The sequence below is a fragment of the Hylobates moloch genome, unplaced genomic scaffold (assembly GCF_009828535.3).
Source record: "Hylobates moloch isolate HMO894 unplaced genomic scaffold, HMol_V3 SCAFFOLD_19, whole genome shotgun sequence".
In the NCBI taxonomy this organism is placed as follows: Eukaryota; Metazoa; Chordata; class Mammalia; order Primates; family Hylobatidae; genus Hylobates; species Hylobates moloch.
This window is the reverse complement of record NW_026652294.1, coordinates 33,456,486-33,477,892: the sequence shown is the minus strand read 5'-3', so window position 1 is coordinate 33,477,892 and position 21,407 is coordinate 33,456,486. Positions and strand designations below refer to the sequence as shown.

The 21,407-nt window shown below is 53.4% G+C and overlaps 1 protein-coding gene across 4 annotated transcripts in view; it reads left to right on the top strand.

Moving 5' to 3' along the window:
* RAP1GAP2 (RAP1 GTPase activating protein 2) overlaps window positions 1-21,407 on the top strand; it is a 261,713-nt gene that overhangs the window by 118,595 nt on the left and 121,711 nt on the right. For all 4 annotated transcript variants that reach the window (XM_058431162.1, XM_032137937.2, XM_032137939.3 and 1 more), the window contains one exon: window positions 9,720-9,804. In XM_058431162.1, coding sequence (XP_058287145.1) covers window positions 9,720-9,804 — 85 coding nt within the window. The remainder of the gene's footprint in view (window positions 1-9,719; window positions 9,805-21,407) is intronic.

Sequence of the window (21,407 nt, the reverse complement as noted above, 5' to 3'; positions counted from 1 at the left end):
ACAGGTACACCATCATGCTTGGGTAATTTTTTTTTTTTTTTTTTTTTGAGATGGAGTCTCGCTCTGTCGCCCAGGCTGGAGTGCAGTGGCGCGATCTCAGCTCACTGCAACCCCCGCCTCCCAGGTTCACGCCATTCTCCTGCCTCAGCCTCCCGAGTAGCTGGGATTACAGGCACCTGCCACCATGCCTGGCTAATTTTTTGTATTTTTAGTAGATACGGGGTTTCACCACATTGGCCAGGCCGGTCTCAGACTCCTGATCTCTAGTGATCCGCCTGCCTCGGCCTCCCAAAGTGCTGGGATTACATATCTGTGAGCCACCGCACCCGGCCTGCCCTTCCCTTTTGCCGGCCTGCTGTGCCCTCGAATGGTGTGATGTGTCTCCTGGGCATCAGCGACATTGGTGGTCTCTCCGTCATGCTGGTCACGTTCCTCTGCGTCCTGCTTCTGTGCCCTCCCCTTCCCCGCTTCTCCCATAGGTCACTGCTGGCCTCTTTTCCAGGCCTAGATCAGCCGTTGCCTCCTGTGCGATCCCGTAGCTGGTCTCCCAAGGAGAGCCAGTCCTCTCCTCCCTGTGACCTCATGGCACTTGACTCTGCATCTCTTGTTTCACCCCATGACCCCACAATCCATGTTTGGCACTCGGGTCTTGCAGGTGGGTGTGCTGTGCCTGCAGGACCGTTTTCTGCGTTTTGCCTGGATCATTTTCTCAGATGCTTGTGAATCGCACAGACGTCGCCTCCCCTGCTGAGACACCACCCTTGGTCCCCGAGAACTCAAACTTAAAACACACAAGAAGACGTTTGGCCAGTGTCCCCTCCTCGCTCCCTGCTGTGGTACTTGGGCCGGGCGGAGCTGGCTTTCCCCTGGCAGCGGGAGGGAGCACTGGAATGGGAGTCAGAGATCTCAGGGTGGAGCTGCAGCTCTCGTATTTTCTGACTCTGCGACCCCAGGCTCACATAGGACTCCGAATCTCTGCTGGCTTGGGTGCAAACTATAAAGCATGCGTCAGTTCTAAAAGCTGCTTGTCCGGTAAAGGCTTATTTTCCCAGTGTGAGGATTTGCCCACATGGGTAGATTGGTCCATCGCTCTGAGATATGTGCACGAGAAGGCCCCCAACGCCCCCAACCAGAGGGCTGTGGAGGCCTGCAGAGGTGCTCCCGGGTGGTCTGCCCGTAGGGTCCTGTTCCTCCCAGCTCCTGCCCTTTCTCCTAGCCCTTGTTCAGTTTAGGACTTCAGATCCTCCAGGGAAGGACAGTGCTGTCCTCATCTAATGCACCTGGAGAGCAGCAGGAGTGTCTTCTGAAGCTGCAGCCAGAGTCTGGCCCAGGCCTCCCCTTGTGCCCACATGCAGCCACAGGGTCCTGTGCGGGGTGTAGCCTGCAGCAGAGACTCCAGCCGGCTCATCTCCTGCACAGCCTGGGCCTCCTGCTCTCTGTCTGCTCCATGCAGGGGACCAGTAGCCCCCTTTGACCCTCTCCCCCTTCTGTCCTCTCACTTGAGGGCCCTGGCACTTTATAAACGGGTGTCCAGGCCAGGCGTGCTGGCTCACGCCTATAATCCCAGCACTTTGGGAGGCTGAGGCGGGTAGATTGCCTGAGGTCAGGAGTTCAAGACTGGCCTGGCCAACATAGTGAAACCCAGTCTCTAATAAAAATACAAAAAATTATCTGGGTGTGGTGGCGCGCACCTGTAATCCCAGCTACTTGGGAGGCTGAGGCAGGAGAATTGCTGGAACCCAGGAGGCGGAGGCTGCAGTGAGCCGAGATTGTGCCATTGTACTCCAACCTGGGCGACAAGAGCGAGACGCTGTCTCAAAAACAAAAAACCAACGAACAAACAAACTGGTGTCCAGAAGCCAGTTGTGCTTCCCGACACTTTCCTCCTGGAGACTTTTTTTTTTTCTTTGAGATTGAATCTTGCTCTGTTGCCCAGGCTGGAATGCAGTGGCACGATCTTGGCTCACTGCAACCTCTGCCTCACGGGATCAAGCGATTTCCGGCTAATTTTTGTATTTTTAGTAGAGACGGGGGTTTCACCATGTTGGCCAGGCTGGTCTCGAACTCCTGACCTCAGTTGATCCGCCCACCTTGGCCTCCCAAAGTGCTGGGATGACAGGCGTGAGCCACCATGCCCAGCCCCTCCTGGAGACTTGCTGCCCACTTCCCACAAGCCTGGGCCGAGGTGATTTGGAAATGGGGCCTCTTCCTTGGAGAAGAGAAGAGAAGAGGCTCGTTGTGGGGTTTGGGCGGCTCCCTCGGCTCTCCAGCCTCCATGTGCTTGTCCGCATAATGAGGCTATTGGGTGGCATCTGGTGCTTTCTCCCATGGCTTCTGCTCTCTGCATCCGTGAACCCTGGGATTGAATTAGGGGTGGGGATTGCCATTTTGCATTTTCTGCAGAGTTTTTTTTTTTTTTTTGAAACAGAGTCCCACTCTGTCACCCAGGCTGGAGTGCAGTGGCATGATTATGGCTCAGTGTAGCCTTGACCTCCTAGGCTCAAGTCATCCTCCCACCTCAGCCTCCTGAATAGCTAGGACTACAGTCATGCACCTGGCTAATTTTTAATTTTTTTATAGAGATGGGGTTTCACCATGTTGCCCAGGTTGGTCTTGAACTCATGGGCTCAAGCAATCCTCCTACCTCAGCCTCCCAAAGTGCTGGGATTACAGGTATGAGCCACCTCACCCGGCCATCTGGGGAGTTTTGAATCACCAAAGGTCTAGAGTTGGTGCCCCAAATCTCTGGAATCCTCTCAGAGTGTGTGCTAGGATGGGCTGTGACCCCAAGGTCAGCCCTGCCAGGTACGAACAGGTGCGCAACACCTGCTCCTTCTCAAGCTACCCATTCACTCCACCTGTTGGAGCCTTTTGTTCCTGAATCCAATGTCCTCTTCCCTCCCTCACACTCTGCCAGGTCTGCTGGGCTCATGCCCTTTCTCCCTTCCACATTGGCCCCAGCACAGGCATGAGGGTCATCAGTGCCCTCATCTCCATGTCTGTCCCCTTGGGGCTTGGAATTGAGCCATGTGCATATACTCGGGGCCTGGCGGTTCCCACACGGCAGCTGGGCTCCCATGTCCCTGCCTCCCAGCTTGGCATCCACAGTATGTGGGGCAGCGAGTGCCTGGAACTGAAGATGTCCCTGCCCCGTCCACCTCTGCCTTCTGATCAGCTTTCTGCCTTGGCCCCTCCTCCTCCATGCCCATTCTTCTAGTTGATTTGAGCCTTGGCAACAAGGCGACCAGCTATTGTGTTTTTGCTGCGTACCAGGCACTGTGCTAAGTGCTTTCTGGGCCTTATTCATAACGCCCCATGAGGTAGGGAGTAGTCACACCGTTTCACAGATGAGGAGGCTGAGGCATGGAGAGGTGAGATAACCTGACCACATGGCGAATCAGGAGTGGTGCTGGAGTATTGATTAGCAGGAGTATTGATTAGCAATTGCATCCCGTTCCCCTCTCCCTGCAGCCCCTGGCAACCACTCATCACTGTTCTGTCTGTGGATTTGCCTGTTTTGTGGATTTCATGGAACTGGAATCACACAGCATGTGGCCTTGTGTGCCTGGCTCCTGTCACTTGGCACCATGCTTCCTAGGTGCATCCATGTTGTAGCATGCATCAGTTCTTCACTCCTTTTCTTTCTGTTGTCTTTGTAGTCATAAGCTATCATTGTTTATTATTTTTATTTTATTTTATTTTATTTTGAGACGGAGTCTCACTCTGTCACCCAGGCTGGAGCGCAGTGGCGCCATCTCGGCTCACTGCAAGCTCCGCCTCCTGGGTTCACGCCATTCTCCTGCTTCAGCCTCTCGAGTAGCTGGGACTACAGGCACCCGCCACCACACCCGGCTAATTTTTTTTGTATTTTTTTAGTAGAAACGGGGTTTCACCATGTTAGCCAGGATGGTCTCGATCTCCTGACCTCGTGATCTGCCTGTCTCAGCTTCCCAAAGTGCTGGGATTACAGGAGTGAGCCACTGCGCCCGGCCACTTATTTTTATTTTTTTGAGATGGAGTCTTGCTCTGTCACCCGGGCTGGAGTGCAGTGGCATAATCTTGGCTCACTGCAACCTCTGTCTCCCAGGTTCAAGTGATTCTCCCGCCTCAGCCTCCTTAGTAGCTGGGATTACAGGCATGCGCCATCATGCCTGGCTAATTTTTTGGATTGTTAGTGAGATGGGGTTTCGCCATGTTACCCAGGTTGTTCTCGAACTCCTGATCTCAGGTGATCTGCCTGCCTTGGCCTCCCAAAGTGCTGGGATTACAGGCGTGAGCCACTGCCCGCGGTCCTATTTTTATTTTTGAAAATTAATTATTTTTGCTTCATTTCTTTTTATGGGTGAGCAATATTCCACAGTATGGAACAACCGAATTTTATTTATCTGTTCGTTGGCGGTTGGACACTTGGATTGCTTCTCCCTTTTGGCCATTATGAATCATGTTTCTTATTCCTTTTGGTTTGGTTTTCCTGAGAAGCTCTTTGCAGCCCAGCTGTCTGTATTCCTCTAGCTTGGCTATTTGGAAAGCAAGAGAAAGCGTAGCTGAGTGTGGGTGGATGGCTGGGAGCGGGCGTGGGGAGGGATGCAGAAAAGGGGAGTTTCAGGCTTGGGAGAAGCCTGTGTGGAGGGGGCCTTACACCTGGCCCCAAAGCCACCTGCTGCTAGGTGAGTGTTTTTCCTGTGGTTGATTATTAACCAATGGTTATGATCCTGAGAGTAGATCCCCAGGCTACAACTGGTGCTCATTTGAGATGCCAGAAATGTTTTCCAAGGCATTTAAACAGCCCTGGACCCTTGCTTCTGTCTCCACTTGGAGACCACATTAATATTTTATGAGTTATAATCATCATCATCGAGATCATGGTCTACATTTATATAGGACTTCATGTTTTATTTCACAGCTTTTTTTTTTTTTAATTAATTCATTTTTTTGAGACGGAATTTTGCTTTTGTTGCCCAGGCTGGACTGCAATGGTGAGATCTCAGCTCACTGCAACCTCCACCTCCCAGGTTCAAGCGATTCTCCTGCCTCAGCCTCTCAAGAAGCTGGGATTACAGGGGCCCGCCACCACGCCCGGCTAATTTTTGTATTTTTAGTAGAGACAAGGTTTCACCATGTTGGCCAGGCTGGTCTCGAACTCCTGACCTCAGGTGATCTGCCCGCCTTGGCCTCCCAAAGTGCTAGGATTACAGGCGTGAGCCACCTCGCCCAGCCACAGCTGTTATTTTTAACTCCTTGGGACATTATTACCCCTATCTTTGCAGATGAAGGAAACAAGACACAACGAGGTAACTTAACCAAGGCCTCACATCTGGGTAGCAGGCAGAGCCAAACTTGAACCCAGGAATCCCTTGATTCCGAGTGTAGGGTACTCTCCATAGCGTTGTGTGAGACATGACGGTTGCAGTGACCTCAAGATGGTCTGAGGCAGAGCCCTTCAAGGGTGGAGGCGAGGAGCCTGCAGGCCTGGGTGCTGGCACAGGGGCTCCGCCAGGGGTCTGTCCAGCTCCGTCTGGGTGAATCACGGCCTTTGACTTCTCAGCTTCCACTCCAGGCCCCTTTGACCATTTCTTCCAGAGATTTGCATTTGGCCAACGCTGGCTAGGATGCGTCCTGGTCTCCCTGAGCCGCCCCATCTGCCCCTGTATCTCCTGTGCTTCTAGGGAGGGAAAGAATCCCAGAGCAGGGAACCTCAGTGCCATGCGAGAATGGGCAGGGCCTCCAGGATTCCCCTAGGTGGCAGAGGCTCTCTGACCTGCCCTTCCAGCCTGCCCTTGCCACCCTTCTCTTTGAACTGAGTATGTAATCATCCTCCTCTCTTCCTCTGGCTTCTCTTCATCCTCCTTTTCCCTTCTCTGCTTTCCAGGCTGTCCCCATCTCCAGCCCCTCCTCTCATTGGTCCTTGTGGGTCCCTGGGTGGGTCTGGGGCCCCACGTCATTAGAGTTGCATGCGAGTATGGGGCTGGGTCGCTTGAGGGCTGCAGTTTTCAATCTCGGTGCCATGACATGTGGCAAGATAGATCCCTGTGGGTCACAAGGAAGTTGTCACCTCAGCTAAGGATTTACCTTTTGCTTCTAATTAGAGCACATTCAAGGTTATCCCATGATGTAATCACATCACTTTCACCTCCTCATGTGTGATATGTTTGCCTGAGTGGGAGAAAAAGGGATAAAACTGCATCAAGCACCGCGTCACTTAACTCTGTCTTATCTCAGTGCCAGCTGGTGGCTGGGCTGGGCTGTGCCTGGCTGTCCTTGGAGGGTGGCTCATGTGTAAATGTCATTGTCCTGGGGCAGGACAAGGCTGAGCATAGCTGATCAGAGCAGGGGTGGTGAGGCAGAAGCAGGATTTCATCTTCACTGTTTTTGGCTCTCTAGGCCAAGGCTAGAACCTGGGGCCTGGGCACTGCATTCATTTCCTAGGGCTGCCATTACCAAGGACCTCAGATGGCTTAAAGCCACAGACATTTATTATTTCGGTTCTAGAGGCCAGAAGTCCAAAATCAAGGTGTCAGCAGGGCCACGCTCCCTCTGCAGGCTCTAGGGAAGAATCCTTCCTCGCCTCTTCTAGCCTCTGGCGGGGTCGGCAAGCCTCGGCATGCATTGGCTCGCAGCCGCATTGCTCCTGTGTCTGCCTGAGAACACGGGGCGTTCTCACTGTGTGTTTCTTCACATTGTTGCCTTCCCTTCTTTTTTTTTTTTTTGAGACGGAGTCTCACTCTGTCACCCGAGCTGGAGTGCAGTGGCGCGATCTCAGCTCACTGCAACCTCCACCTCTTGGGTTCAAGCGATTCTCTTGCCTCAGCCTCCCACGTAGCTTGGATGACAGGCACATGCCACCATGCCTGGCTAATTTTTGTATTTTTAGTAGAGACGGGGTTTCGCCACGTTGAACAGGCTGGTCTCGAACTCTTGACCTCAAGTGATCCGCCCCCCACTCAGCCTCCTAAAATGGTGGGATTACAGGCATGAGCCACTGCTGTGGGCCCAGTTCAGATGTTTTTGAGGGTGGCAGTCATGCCTTCTGCCCACCCTGGCACCCCCTCTGGAGTCCTGGACACAGCACTGGAGCTTGCATGAGGCTGGTCACCACTGGTGCTCATGTCTGCTCTAGCCCCTTCCAAGCTCCCAGGCATGATTTGGGAAATCCTTCTGGTCAGAAGCTGCTGTGTGGTCTGACTTGAGAGTCTGCCTCGCTTCCTAGAGACTGGCCCCTGGAGCTTATCCAGCGTCCAGGGGGAAGAGGCAGGGAGAGGGGCTCAGCTCAGGGAGTGTTGGATGCTGCGCCCCTTTGACCAGGACTCAGGGCCTTGGACAATAATCATACATGCTCTGGTGCCATGGGTGTGGACACCTTGTGCCTGATGGGGAGAAATAGACAGCATGACCGTGTGTATGAGCGTCCTGTGACCGGTGATGTTAAAACCAGCTCTGTCTTCCTCTGGACTGTGTGTTCCTGGAGAGCCAGCGTTGCTGTCCATCAAGGTGCCTGCGAGCCGTCTCCAGAGGTCCTCTGCTAAGCCCAGAGTCGCCCTGTATCATCTGGTGGGGGCTTGTTTTCCTTCCCCTCCCTGCGTGCTTTTCCTTGCCCGGCTCCCAGCCTTACAGGGGAGCAGCTGACATCCTCACCGTGGGCCCTAAGAGGACCTGAGGGTGATGCCCTCCTGCTTGATCATTCTTCCTTTCCCCCATCATGGCTCTCAAAGACCAGGCCCATTGAGGAGGAGCTGTGGCTGCTTGGCAGAGGGCCAGGTGGAGGAGGGGGTGAGCCTGTGCTGGACCCAGCTCTGTTGTATGCACAGGCAGGTGAGTGGCAGAGCAGCCAGACTGGAGCCTACGGTGGTGATGTCCAAGGCTGTACATGGAAGGAGGCTGGCAGCTCTAGCTGAGAGGTAGCAAGAGCTGGTGCCTGCCTTTGTGTGTGTGTGAGTGTGTGCACGCACCTAGGAGCTATCTCGGCCCTGCTGGTTTCTTGAGCCAGTTACAGCCTGGATCAGGCGGGAGAGTCCCCCATCTCCAGCCGTCAAAACTTACATCAACAAGGTCCAGGAAGAAAGAAAGAGGAAGGGAGACAGGGAGCAGGAGACAGGGATTGCCAGGTTCAGGTTGATGGGGTGGAATTGGATCCTCTACCAAGCCAGGTAGTCCCCAGGCCCCTCATGTGGCTCCTTAGTTGGCCACAGGGAGGGCTGGTCAACTGCAGGGGCAGGCAGGGGTACACGTGGCCCTGTGGGCCTAGCCTGGAAGTGTTCTCAGCCTGGTCCTGCTCTGTGGGCCACGGGGAGCCAGGCAGGATGGGGTCTGGGCCTGGAAAGCTGGAGGGCTGGGCTCTGTAGGGAGGGTGGGTTTCTGTCATGAAGAAGGTGTGGGGTTGGAACTGTCACTTTGCTGGCAGGACTTGGGCTGGGAAGAGGGGCAGAAGGATTCTCTGGAGGTGGCGGTGGGGGTGCTTCGATCATTTACGCAGGACCTGGGGGTTGGGCTGACTCTCTCGGCTGCTTCAGAGCGGGGCTCTAGAGGAGGACACACTTGTAAAGTTGGGGGCTTTGACAGCTCAGCCCGGCCCTCTTCGGCTTTTAATACGGTTCTCCCAGCCCCTTTGTCCCCTCCTGGGTCCAGCCAGGGCTTGTTCAGGACACTGGAGTCCCTCACCCGGGGATTCCCCAGGCTCTGCCCAGCTGGCCCTGTTGTGCAGCCATGACTGGGGAGGCTGATCCCATGCCAAACAGTCTGCCTGGTGATGGGACCGCAAACAGCACTCCCCGGTCACCAGCGAGGGCCAGATGGAAAGTGGGGAGTGTGTGAGCGCGGCAAACTTGTCGCAGTCATGTTGCCATGGTGACACAACTCTGTTTAGCTGCCTCTCCACCGTCCTAGCCCACATGGACTAAATTAAGTTTTACCTGCGGTTGCACGGCAGGCAGCCCTGTCTCCCGAGGACAGCTTTTTGACCAGGGCCTGTGTGTCTGTGTGTGTGCGTGTGTGTGTGTGTGTGTGTGTGTGTGTGTGTGTGTGTGTATGTGCAGAGGGGCTCAAGGGAGAATGAATCCGCATTTCTCCCCTCCTCTTCTCACACCCAGCCCCAGTCCTGGGTCCCTTTAGCCCCATGGTTCTCAGACTTCGCCGTGCAGCAGAATGACCTGGAGATTTCGTTGGAGCGCAGGTTCCTGGGCTCATCACTGGAGAGTCTGGTGTGCACCTGCAAATGTGCATGTCTTTCGAGTTCCCGGGTGCCGCTGGTGGTCCAGGGATTTTGCTTTAGATTTTGGTGCACTGGAGTAAAGAAAATGCTCCCAAATCTGGTTTCTGCATTTTTTTTTTTTTGTTTTTTGAAACGGAGTTTCATTCTTGTTGCCCAGGCTGGAGTGCAATGGCACCATCTCGGCTCACTGCAACCTCCACCTCCCAGGTTCAAGTGATTCTCCTGCCTCAGCCTCCCTAGTAGCTGGGACTACAGGCATGCACCACCACGCCTGGCTAATTTTTTGTATTTTTAGTAGAGATGGGGTTTCACCATGTTGGTCGGGCTGGCCTCGAACTCCTGACCTCAGTTGATCCGCCTGCGTTGGCCTCCCAAAGTGCTGGGATTACAGGCGTGAGCCACCCAACCCAGCCTGCATTGTATGTTAAACTGTGTCTGAGAGCCCAGTCACTCTTGGAGGAGAGAAGGGAAGGCGCAGGCAGGTCTTCACTCACCTCTTTTGGCCTCTTCACAGGAAGCAGGAGCTGGCCAACAGCTCGGATGTGACCCTCCCAGACCGGCCGCTCTCCCCTCCTCTCACGGCACCTCCCACCATGAAGGTAAGAGGCTTTGGTTCAGGAAGGCAGGGAGGGGAGCATGTGGGGAAGTCGTAAGGCCTAGCTGTGACTTTGGCTCCAGGCCCAGCAGCGTCCGTCGCAGTGGGGCTGTGGAGTGTCCTGACACCTCAGAGGAGGTGACATCCAGTTAAGCTCCAGTTAAGCACCAGTGTGGGGGAAGCGTGACAAGAGACTCAGGGTGTCTGTGTCAAGGGGCGATGAGGACATTGGGGTTGAAATGGGGTTGGCAGGACTCTTGGTAATTGGTAGTGGAGTTTGGGAACAAGGGGCCCAGCCAGGAGGAAGTCAGGGGACAGAAGGCAGCTGCCCAGAAGGACTGCCCCAGGCTGGGCTGTGGCCCTCCTGGGACTTGAAGGGCGTTTGCATGCTGGTTTGCCAGCCTCTGGCTGGCCCTTCTGAGCCGGACCTGTTCACGCCAGTCCCCGTGGAAGGGTTGGTTGGAGGTTCGGGTTGGGGTGGCAGTTCCTTTCTTATCAGCACTTCCTTCATGAGCCTTTTTCCTGGGGAGACCACAGTGCAGGCCGCTAGGCCCAGGACCTTCTCACTCCTGGACGGGAGCTGAGGGAGCAGTGCCCTTCTGCCACCATGACCTTTCCCCATCACTTTTCAGTCCGACACCTCGGCAGGATGGCCACACGGGCCTGAGCTGGTCCTCAGAGAAGACTTTTGGCTCAGCCAGTGTTTCTGCATAGGCTGGCACGCACTCTCTCCCTCCCTCCCTCCTTCCTTCACACTCTGTGGGGTGAGTGAGGACTAGCACTGAAGAAGTCACCTGCCTCCTGAGTCATCTGAGGGGACATCTAGGCCAGCTGCTCTCTCTGTCCTGGGGTGTGCTCTGAGTGGCTCACAGGGAGATCATCAGGCAGCTCTTCCTCACTGCTCTGCATCACCCCTCCTCTTCCCTAATCTTTTGCAAGATGACAACCCATAGGAAGCAGATAAAACCCATCCATCTTCCTGTTGTTGTCCTGTATCTGATGCCCATCATGTACAGAGCCACGTGGTATGCCTCGAGGAGCCTACATGTTGAGGGGTAGCCAGAGCCTGCCCTGGGTGGGTTAAGTGGTCAGCGGTGGGTGGGGGCAGGACAGGGGTGCAGGGCTGACCAAGGAGAGCTGTACTGTCTTCCTTGTGCAGTACCCAGGGGGCAGTGGAAGCCAGACCACCTTCACTAGCCTAGTGCCTGCCCCAGCACCCAGCTCAGTGTTGGTATCTGAGCCAGGTGCCGGGCCAGCTCTTTGCACAGGGTAATGCTAAGAAGCCTGTCACCATTCCGAGTGTCCCCTTGGTCTACAAAGGTGGCTGTGGGATGCTTGTCTCTGTCTTCACGGATGGCAGGAGTTTGCAGGGAGAACTCTGACAGTCTCCTAGGAGGAGTCCCTGAATTATCTTGGCAGATTTTACTTATGTACTCATTTAATTCATTTAATACCCAGTATTTATTTGAATTTTGTATTAGGACTCTTGGTTGTAAGTGACAGAAACATAACTCACTCTGGCTTAGGCATAAAAGGGTATTTTTTGCCTTTGTAATTGCAAGCGTAGACGGCAGGCATGACTGCATCCACAAGATCAGTCTCATTCCTTCTCTCTTCTGTGTTGGTTTCATTCTTTGTCAAGCTGCCTTTGTGGCAGCCAAACGGTGGTAGCAGCCCCTACCTGTGAATTAACCCCAGTGAAAAGAAAAGTATTTTTTCCCCCCAGTAGTTCTAACAAAGTCCTAGGGAAGAAGCTCATTGGCTGGCTTAGGTCACATGTTTGTCCCTGAACCAATTACCGTGACCAGAAAGATGAAATGCTCTGATTGGCCAGACCTGAGTCTCATGACCACCCACCTAAACCATAAGAACTGAGAATTAGGGAGGGGAAGGTCCTAGAGGGAAATGGTACCATGAGAAGAAGGGGAAAGGGATACGCAGCAGGCAAGACCCACAGCATTCTGCCACATGTGCTCATGCTCGGCCAGGCCCAGTGCTGGGTTCTGGGGACCTTGTAGTAAACCAGACATTGTGGTCCCTGCTCTCCTAGAGCTTGTCGTCCAGCTAGGGAGCCAAAAATGGAAAAATAATGTCAGGAATGAGGGCTGCGCAGTTCAACATGGTGAATATTCTAAAGGAGAAGCACAGCATAGCTCAGGGGGAACGTAAGGTTGGGAGGTGGGGGGACTCTAACCTAGTCTCGGAGAGGGTCAGGTAAGGCTTTTTGTTAGGAAATGATGTTTAAGCTGAGCCCTGCAAATTGGATAGGTGCTGGTTAGGCTGAGGTGGAGTCCGCGTGGAGGAGAGTGTTCTAGATTCTTGCTGTTGAAAGTGAGGCCAAGGGACCAAGCAACAGCTGCATCATTTGCGAGCCCCTTAGAAATGCAGGATCTCAGGTTCCACTGCAGACCACTGAATCAGAGGCAGCATTTTTATTTTTTTGAGACGGGGCCTTGCTCTGTCGCCGAGCCAGAGTGCAGTGGTGCGATCTTGGCTCACTGCAACCTCTGCCTCCTGGGTTCAAGCGATTCTCCTGCCTCAGCCTCCCGAGTAGCTGGGATTACAGGTGCGTGCCACCATGCCTGGCTGATTTTTGTGTTTTTAGTAGAGACGGGGTTTCACCATGTTGGCCAGGATGGTCTCAATCTCTTGACCTTGTGATCCACCCACCTCGGCCTCCCAAAGTGCTGGGATTACAGGCTTGAGCCACCGCGCCTGGCCCAGAGTCAGCATTTTACTGTCATTTTCCGGTGATTTGTATACACAGGACAGCTTGAGAAGCACTGCTGTGGGCCTCTGCACGTGCCCTCAGGCAGCCGAGAGAGAGAAGGCAGCGCTAAGAGGAACCGGAAGATCAGAACAGCCGGTGAAGCCAGAGTTAGTGTTGGAGAGGCTGGGCATGTAGGCAGGGACCAGAGCAAGCAGACGCTTGGACATTCTGCTGAAGATTTTAGAGTTTATTCCTAGTTAAGAGCACTGGAGTCATTGACGATGTTACCCAGAGGATTAAGATGAGACTTTTGGAAAATCACCCGGCGTCATATGGCAACTGCATGGCAGGGAACAGAGTGGAGAGGGGATGAGCTGAGGCCACCGCAGGATCCAGGGGAGAGGATGGAAGCCTGACTCAGAGAGGCCAGTGGTGTTGTTTGGAAGTGGTTGGAGCTCAGATTTTGCAGGTGGTAAATTGATGAGATACGAGATTTGGGGAGAAGGAGGCAGCGAGAATGGCTCCCAGGTTTGCAGCCACTAGATACATGGGACAGCCATTCTCTGAGATAAAGGTGGGTGCAGGAGGGAGGATTAGGATTCAATTCTTCCTCTTTTAAATTAAAAACATTTTTTTTAGGGACAGGGTCATGCTCTGTCACTCAGCCTGGAGAATAGTGGTTCATTCCTAGGTCACTGCAACCTCCAACTCCTAGGCTCAAGGGATCCTCCCATCTTAGCCTCCAGAGTAGCTGGGAATATAGGCACGTGCCACCAAGCCCAGCTAATTTAAACATTTTCTGTAGAGACAAGGTCTTGCTGTGTTGCCCAGGCTGGTCTCAGACTCTTGGGTTCAAGCCGTCCTTCCGCCTTGACCTCCCAAAGTGCTGGGATTACAGGTGTGAGCCACCGCGCCTTGTCGAGGGGTCAGCTCTAAGCACTGAGTTGGACGTGCCTGAGGCTCAGAAGAACATTCTGTGCTGGAGGGAAAAATCTGGGAGCTCTTCTCCTAGAGAAGGGAGTGGAAGTTTTGGGATGAGTGAGCTTTCCAGGGAGAGGATGGAGCGGGAAGAGAGGTTCCTGGGGCGGCACCTCGAGGGAACCCCACAGGTAAAGGCTGGTGCTGGGGTCTCTGCAGAGGAGGCTGGGCCAAGACATGGAGGGAGAAGCATTTCACGGTGGTGGGACCGGCAGCGGTGCCAGCGGCTGCTGAGAGGCCAAGTATGGTGCAGAGTGCATAGTGGCCACTGGGCTCCATGGCCTGGCAGTTGCAGGGGATGTAACTCAGACCAGCCCTGGGAGGGGTGGGGCGGACAGCAGATGGCCGTGTGTTGAGGAATGGGTGGAGATGGTCAGAGTCAGAGGGTGTAGACGGTGCTCGTGAGGTGGGGAGCCTGGAGTGCGAGGAAGTGTGGGAAGGAGGGAGTGAGGCAGGGGTGCTCGGGCATCTGGACCACAGCAGGGATTATTTTTAACATATTCTTTCAAAAAATGATTTATGAGCATCCACTGGGTGCCTGCCCCTGCCGCACTCTCCCATGACAGGCTGTCGGGAGGGGCCTCAGGCAGGCCTGGGGCAGAGCAGCCTCCGGGAAACCTCAGCAGCTGCAGTCAGGAGATGTCCCTCCCTCCTCCTCCCCCGTGTTCTGTCCTTCTCCCCTTTGAGCTCAGCTCAGGAATTTCCCAGCCTGTGACTTTACTGCCCAGACCCCAAGCACAAGGTCAGAGATGGGAATGGAGGAAGAGGTGAGAAATTGTCCTGGGGACTCAGACTGGGTGGGAGTCCTTCTGTGGTTGGGGTTGGGGGTCAGTGTGTGTGGTGTGCCTGGCCCGAGGGGTTCTCTTTGTGACTGTCATTTGGGTTCATTCTGTGGCTTAGACAGCCTGTGGCCGCAGTTAGGAGTCTGTCTATGGCGAGGACGTTTTTTCCCTTTGTGTGAAAGCTAACCACCCGTAAGGGATTTAAAACCACAATCCTCACCTTATACCAGCCTGCTCACCACAGGAGGGTCCCATCACAAAAGCGATGACATGGATGAAATAATATTGCAGCTCCTGCTTGCAGGTTGTCCGATTCTTTCCCTAACTTGAGTTCCCTGAGCATAGCAACTGTGTCCTATTCTTTAGGGCCCCCAGGCCCTGGCTTAGGGTGGGGACCTGGGACTTGTTTATGGTTGCTGACAGTAGGGGACATCTCGGTCAGAGGAGCTTGTTCTGCTCCTGACCCTCCACTCGTCTGCTTCTGGCTGGATCTTATATCACAGCGGGCCTGGCTCCACCTGCCACAGCCCTGTCCTAGGGTGAGGCCAGGCCTCTGCTTGGTTGACACATCCCAGGTTATTATAGCACACTGAGGCCAGAGACGCCCTGGATGGAGGCTGGCCTCTCTCTGAGGGTCCCTGGCCCTGAGGGTTCATGAATCAGTTCTGTGTTCTTTGAGCCTCGGGCAGTGGGAGAAGGCTTCACCTGGCTCTCTTGGCAGTGCAGGCTCAGGGAGGGTGTGGCAGGGGCGCCCCTCTGGTTGATTAGCTTGGGAGTCACAGAAGGTTAGGGACGGGTGATCCGTTTCCTTTATAGGTAAACCAGAAGCCCCGAGGTAGGAAATGACTCTCCCAACGCAACATCGCAACATCGAAGACAGCTGTGTTCCTCCTTGAGTCAACAGAATAAGTTACATTGTTTATTTTTATTTTTTGAGACGGAGTCTCATTCTGTCACCCAGGCTGGAGTACAATGGCACGATCTCGGCTCCCTGCAACCTCCGTCTCCCAGGCTCAAGCAGTTCTCCTGCCTCAGCCTCCCAAGTAGCTGGGATTACAGGCGCGCACCACCACGCCCCGCTAATTTTTGTATTTTTAGTGGAGATGGGGTTCCCCCTGTTGGCCAGGCTGGTCTCGAACTCCTGACCTCAAGTGATCCGCCAACCTCCGCCTCCCAAAGTGTTGGGATAACAGGCGTGAGCCACCGCACCTGGCCCAGGAGAAGTTAAATTCTGAGACCCAAACTAGTTTTGGTCAAGTGCTCGGCTCATCTCACGCTTGCTCATCTCACGCTTGCGGGCCCAGGGACAGCCTCCTGTGGCTCTCCCACTGGGAAGGGCTGGCTGGAGGGGTAGCTGGCCTCCAGCCTGAGAGTCTCCGCCGCGCTCCCCCCGGGCCCCCACCCTCACTGGCGTGCCCGCTGCAACCCGACCTATACGCATTCTCCCCCACCTCTTCGGGCCCCCACCCTCACTGGCGTGCCTGCTGCTACCCGACCTATACGCATCCTCCCCCACCTCTTTGCTGTTTGTTTTTCAAGGGGATTTTTTTTTTTTTTTTTTTTCCTAATACGAAGCTGATAAAAAGCAACCAAAGAGATGCTGACCAGATGGGCTGAATGAGATCCCAGTTCCCAGCCAGAGCTCAAACTGGCTGGTGCCGGGTGGGCTGAGAGAGGGACTTGGGGCTGCGTCTGTGGGAATACTGTGGGTGGTTTCCAGGCCCGCATTTTTTTTTTTTTTGAAGCTGATTTTCATGCCCCAGTGGATCAGCAGGCATTTAGGGAGGGGCAATTGTGTGCCCAGAATTGTGCTGGGTCCCCTGGGGTCACATCGAAGCTGCAGTCCTCCACCCTCAGAGAGCCTGCCGTCTCCCTGACTGAGCCGGAGAAACCAGATGGCTCAGTGTGTGACAAGGTTCAGATGTGAAATGTGGCTTCTCAGTGGGGAGGAGAGGAGGGGGAAACGCTATGTGGGGAGGTGGGGTGGGATGGGGCAGGGTGGGGCAGCCAGAAGGGGCCCTAATGGCAAGTATGGGGGTCAGGGTGACCCCCTGTCAGGGACCACAGACTGTAAAACCTTCCCAGGCCCTGTGAAGTAAAGGGGTTGATTTTCCTGATTCTCTCGGCGCTCACGGGAAGGACACAGGGCATTTCATTGAAGTTCACTCTGCTGGGACTTGACCTGACCTTGTCCCTGGAGCCGCCCCAGGCCCTGAGCTGGCTTGGTCAGCTGGGAGGTGGCCCTTGCTCAGCCTTCCACACCCTTATTTGTGCAAGTCTGAGGGCAGCCCCCCTCTCAGACCTTCTCCTTTCCAGAAGAGGATAATGGAGGCTTGGAGTTCCCACTGCAGGGACCAGCAGAAAGTCTTGTTCCTCCCTTGCTCCTTGGCGCGTGGCTCTCCACGGCCAGGGAACGCCCTCATCGCCTCTATGGTAGGTAAGGCAGGTGTGCAGGCTTCCTATGCCAGGGAAGAGAATGGAGATCAGAGGAGCCTCCTCCTTGCCCCTCTCTGCCCAGGGATATCCCTCTGGACAGAGCTGGGCTGGACCTCCCTTTCCGGCTCATGGATTGCCCACCAGCCACCCTCTCTCCCTGGGGTTGAGGGGTGGGGTGGGGGTCTTCTGTTCCAGCTTGTAGCACAGACTCCAGCCTGATTTTTTCTCTCCTTTTGCTCCTGGTTCCTGCCTCCTGTCTTCTGTTAGGCTGTGCAGGGAGACTCCCCTCATCAGGGTTGAGTGACAGTGTCAGCCCCCCATACATCCACTGGCTTTGGATGGATGAAGGGAGGAGGCATTTGTGGAAGGGTTGACGGGAGCCTTTCTGGGCTGGGGCAGGAAGGGCTGAAGGACATCAGCAAGGAGGTTTGGTTTTTCCCTCTTCAAGAAAACCCTGTACAGGGACAGGAGAGGACAGATATTTATTCCCTCCATCCCTACTGCTGGAGGGAGGCCCTTGCTGAAGCTCTGTGGGTCCTGGGAGAGTCACCTCTGGTCTCCACATCAACTGCGTTTCTGTTGCCGCTCCGGACATGGTTGGGACACAACGCCATCTCCTCAGGAGCCACTGCCCATTGTTCTCTTGACTCCATCCAGGAGCCAAGGAAGTTCACATCTGATTTAAGGCAGGTATGAGAAAGGGCTTATTTGGCTACTGAGGGTGAGGATGCTAACTAGGAGGCTTTAAGAACATGGAGATGTTGGCTGGGCTTGGTGGCACATGCCTGAAATCCCAGCATTTTGGGAGGCTGAGGCAGGAGGATCCCTTGAGGCCAGGAGTTTGAGACCAGCCTGGGCAACACAGTGAGACCCCATTTCTACAAAAAATTAAAAAATTAGCTGGGCCTGGTGGCTCATGCCTATAGTTCCAGCTACTCTGGAGGCCAAGGTGGGAAGATGGATTGAGCCCAGGAGATTGAGCTTGCGGTGAGTTATGATTGCACCACTGCACTCTAGCCTGGGTGACAGAGCAAAACCCTGTTTCAAAAAAAAGAAAAAGAAAAAAGAACATGAAAATGTCTGCATGTGCACCTACTTACCTGCACGCATCTCCCTCCTCACCTGTGCACACCTGAGCTTGTGCCTATTTTCCCTAATTCTGTTCTTTTTTTTTTTTTTGAGATGGAATCTTGCTCTTGTCACCCAGGTTGGAGTGCAGTGGTGTGATCTCAGCTCACTGCAACCCCCGCTTCCCGGGTTCAAGCAATTCTCCTCCCTTAGCCTCCCGAGTAGCTGGGATTACAGGCGCATGCCACCACGCCCAGCTAATTTTTTGTATTTTTAGTAGAGATGGGGTTTCACCATGTTGGTCAGGCTGGTCTTGAACTCCTGACCTCAGGTGATCTGCCGGCCTCAGCCTCCCAAAGTACTGGGATTACAGGCGTGAGCCACCACACCCGGCCTTCTGTTCGTGTTTTAAGGCCAACTTGCTTATGCTTCTTGAAGATTACTCTAGGTGTAACTGGATTTTTAAAAATTTGCAGACATAGAAATGCGTAAGTCTTAATTGTATTGTATACTTTGACTAATGATACACCTACGTGACCCATACCTTGATCAAGACACAGGACATTTCTGCCACCCCAGAAAGTTCCCATGTCCTAACCCAGTCAATCATAACTGCCCCCTTGAGGAGCAAATAGCGTTCTGATTTTTTTCAAAAGTGAGTTTTGTCTGTTCTAGAACTTAATTTTTTTTTTTTTTTTTTGAGATGGAGTCTCGCTCTGTCGCCCAGGCTGGAGTGCAGTGGCACGATCTCTGCTCACTGCAACCTCTGCCTCCCGGGTTCAAGTGATTCTTCTGCCTCAAGCGATTCTCCTGCCTCAGCCTCCCCAGTAGCTGGGATTACAGGTGCCCGCTACCACTCCCGGCTAAGTTTTTTGTATTTTTAATAGAGACGGAGTTTCACCGTGTTGGCCAGGATGGTCTCGAACTCCCAACCTCAAGTGATCCACCTTCCTCAGCCTCCCAAAGTGCTGGGATTATAGGCGAGAGCCAGCATGCCTGGCCGGTGACTGTTTATATGAAACTGCTACACTGTTTGCCAAATGGTCAGGCCATTTGATATCCTCACCGGCAGTGTCATCTGAGTTCTGGCCGCTCCACATCCTCACCAACATTTGCCGTTGTTGGTTTTCACAATTTTAGCCACTTGAACGGTATCGATATCATTGTGGTTTTAATCCATATTTTCTCATGACTAATGTTGTTGAATTTTTTCATATGCTTATTGACTATTCTTATAGTTCTTTTTGCCCTTCCTCCCCCCTTTAAAATTCGGTAGTCTTCTTGTAGGCATTCTTTACATATTCTAATCAAGTTCATTTCTTTTCTTCTTCGTCTTTTTTTTTTTTTTGAGACAAAGTCTCGCTCTGTCGCCCAGGCTGGAGTGCAGTGGCCCGATCTCGGCTCACTGCAAGCTCTGCCTCCTGCGTTCACGCCATTCTCCTGCCTCAGTCTCCTGAGTAGCTGGGACTACAGGCGCCCGCCACCACGCTCGGCTAATTTTTTGTAGTTTTAGTAGAGACGGGGTTTCACCGTGTTAGCCAGGATGATCTCGATCTCCCGACCTTGTGATCCACCCGTCTTGGCTTCCTAAAGTCCTGGGATTACAGGCGTGAGGGACCGCGCCCGGCCACTTCTCTTTTTTTTGAGACGGAGCCTTGCTCTGTCACCCAGGCTAAAGTACAGTGACACCATCTCTCGGCTCACTACAACCTCCACCTCCCGGGTTCAAACGATTCTCCTGCCTCAGCCCCCCGAATAGCTGGGATTACAGGTGCCCGCCACCACGCCCAGCTAATTGTTTTATTTTTAGTAAAGACAGGGTTTCACCATGTTGGCCAGGCTGATTTTGAACTCATGACCTCATGATCTGCCCGCCTCAGCCTCCCAAAGTGCTGGGATTACAGACGTGAGCCACTGCGCCCGGCCTTCTTCTTTTTTAAAATAGAGATGGGGTCTCACTATGTCACCCAGTTTGGTCTCAAACTCTGGCCTCAAGTGATCCTCCTGCCTGGGCTCCCAAATTGTTGGGATTACAGGCTTGAGCCACCATTTCTGGCGCATTTCTTTTCTTGCTTTTATTTTTTGGACACAGGGTCTCACTTTGTTAACCAGGCTGGAGTGCAGTGGTGTGAACATGGCTCACTGCAGCCTCAACCTCCTGGGCTCAAGCCATCCTACCACCTCAGCCCCCCAAGTAGCTGGGACTACAGGCTTGTGCCACCGTGCCCGACTAATTTTTGAATTTTTTGTAGAGAGAGATAGGGTTTCACCCTGTTGCCCAGGCTGGTCTTGAACTCCTGAGCTCAAGCGATCCGCCCACCTTGGCTTTCCAAAGTGCTGGTATTACAGGCGTGAGCCAACGCGCCTGGCCCATTTCTTTTCTTAACAGTGTCTTTAATGAGCAGAAGTTTTAATTTTGAAGAAGTCTAATTATGGACTCTTCCTTTTATGTCTGTAGCTTTGTGTGTCCTAAGAAGTCTTTGCTTACCCCAGCTCACAAAGATTTCCTTCCATGTATTCTTTTAGAAGCTTTATTTTTATTTATTTTTATTTTTGAGATGGAGTCTCACTCTGTCACCAGGCTGGAGTGCAGGGGCGTGATCTCGGCTCACTGCAACCTCCACTTCCTGGGTTCAAGCGATTCTCCTGCCTCAGCTTCCCGAATAGCTGGGACTACAGGTGCCTGCCACCACACCTGGCTGATTTTTTGGTATTTTTACTGGAGATGGGGTTTTACCATGTTGGCCAGGATGGTCTCGATCTCCTGATCTCGTGATCCGCCCGTCTTAGCCTTTCCCAAAGTGCTGGGATTACAGGTATGAGTCACTGCGCCCGGCTAGAAGCTTTACTGTTTTAGCTCTAGGTCTAAGATAAACTTGTTTTAATTTAATTATGTATGGCAATATGTTGGGGTCTAGGTTCATTTATTGCCATATGGATATTCTGTTGTTCCAGTACTGTATGTTGAAAAGACTTTCTTTCCCTTGTTGAATTGCTTTGGGGCCTTAGTCAAAACTCTGCCAGGCAGGTAAGTGCACACGTGTGTTTGTTTAGTGTCTCTCCAACCATGGTGTTCCTCTGCATCAGGGATGGAAAACACGTGGCATCCGTGCCATCAGTCCACTGTTCGGCTCCCATGGCAGATATTGGTAATTGATCATGGCACTCCTTCCCGAGAGCTTAGACGTGGTCTCAGAATCCTGTTCAACAAAGCACCATAGGCAGCCACTGGCAGTCATTTGGAGTTGTCATTTGAGATAAATTACTTCTGGCATCTCTGATTGAAATCGTCACAAGAGGTTGAGTTATCTGCTGAAGGTCCCACAGCTGGTGAGTGGCAGAGCCAGGATGTGGGCTCAGGTTTGTCTGTGTGGCTCTGAAGCCTGTGCTGTCTTCTCCACCTCTACAGACTGCTTTGCATGAATCATTTCAACAGGTTGCTTAATCTCCGTGACCTCCAGTCTCTTCACTTGTATAATAGGGATGGTGGCCACCAGGAGGAGTGGGTGTGAGCAGTAACGAGGTCATCCACAAAGTCGCTAGTGGAGCATCAGACACGCAGGTGCTTAGTGATGGAATGTAACGATGGCGATGACGGCCATGACAACAATGAAGACTGAGATGCAGTTGTTG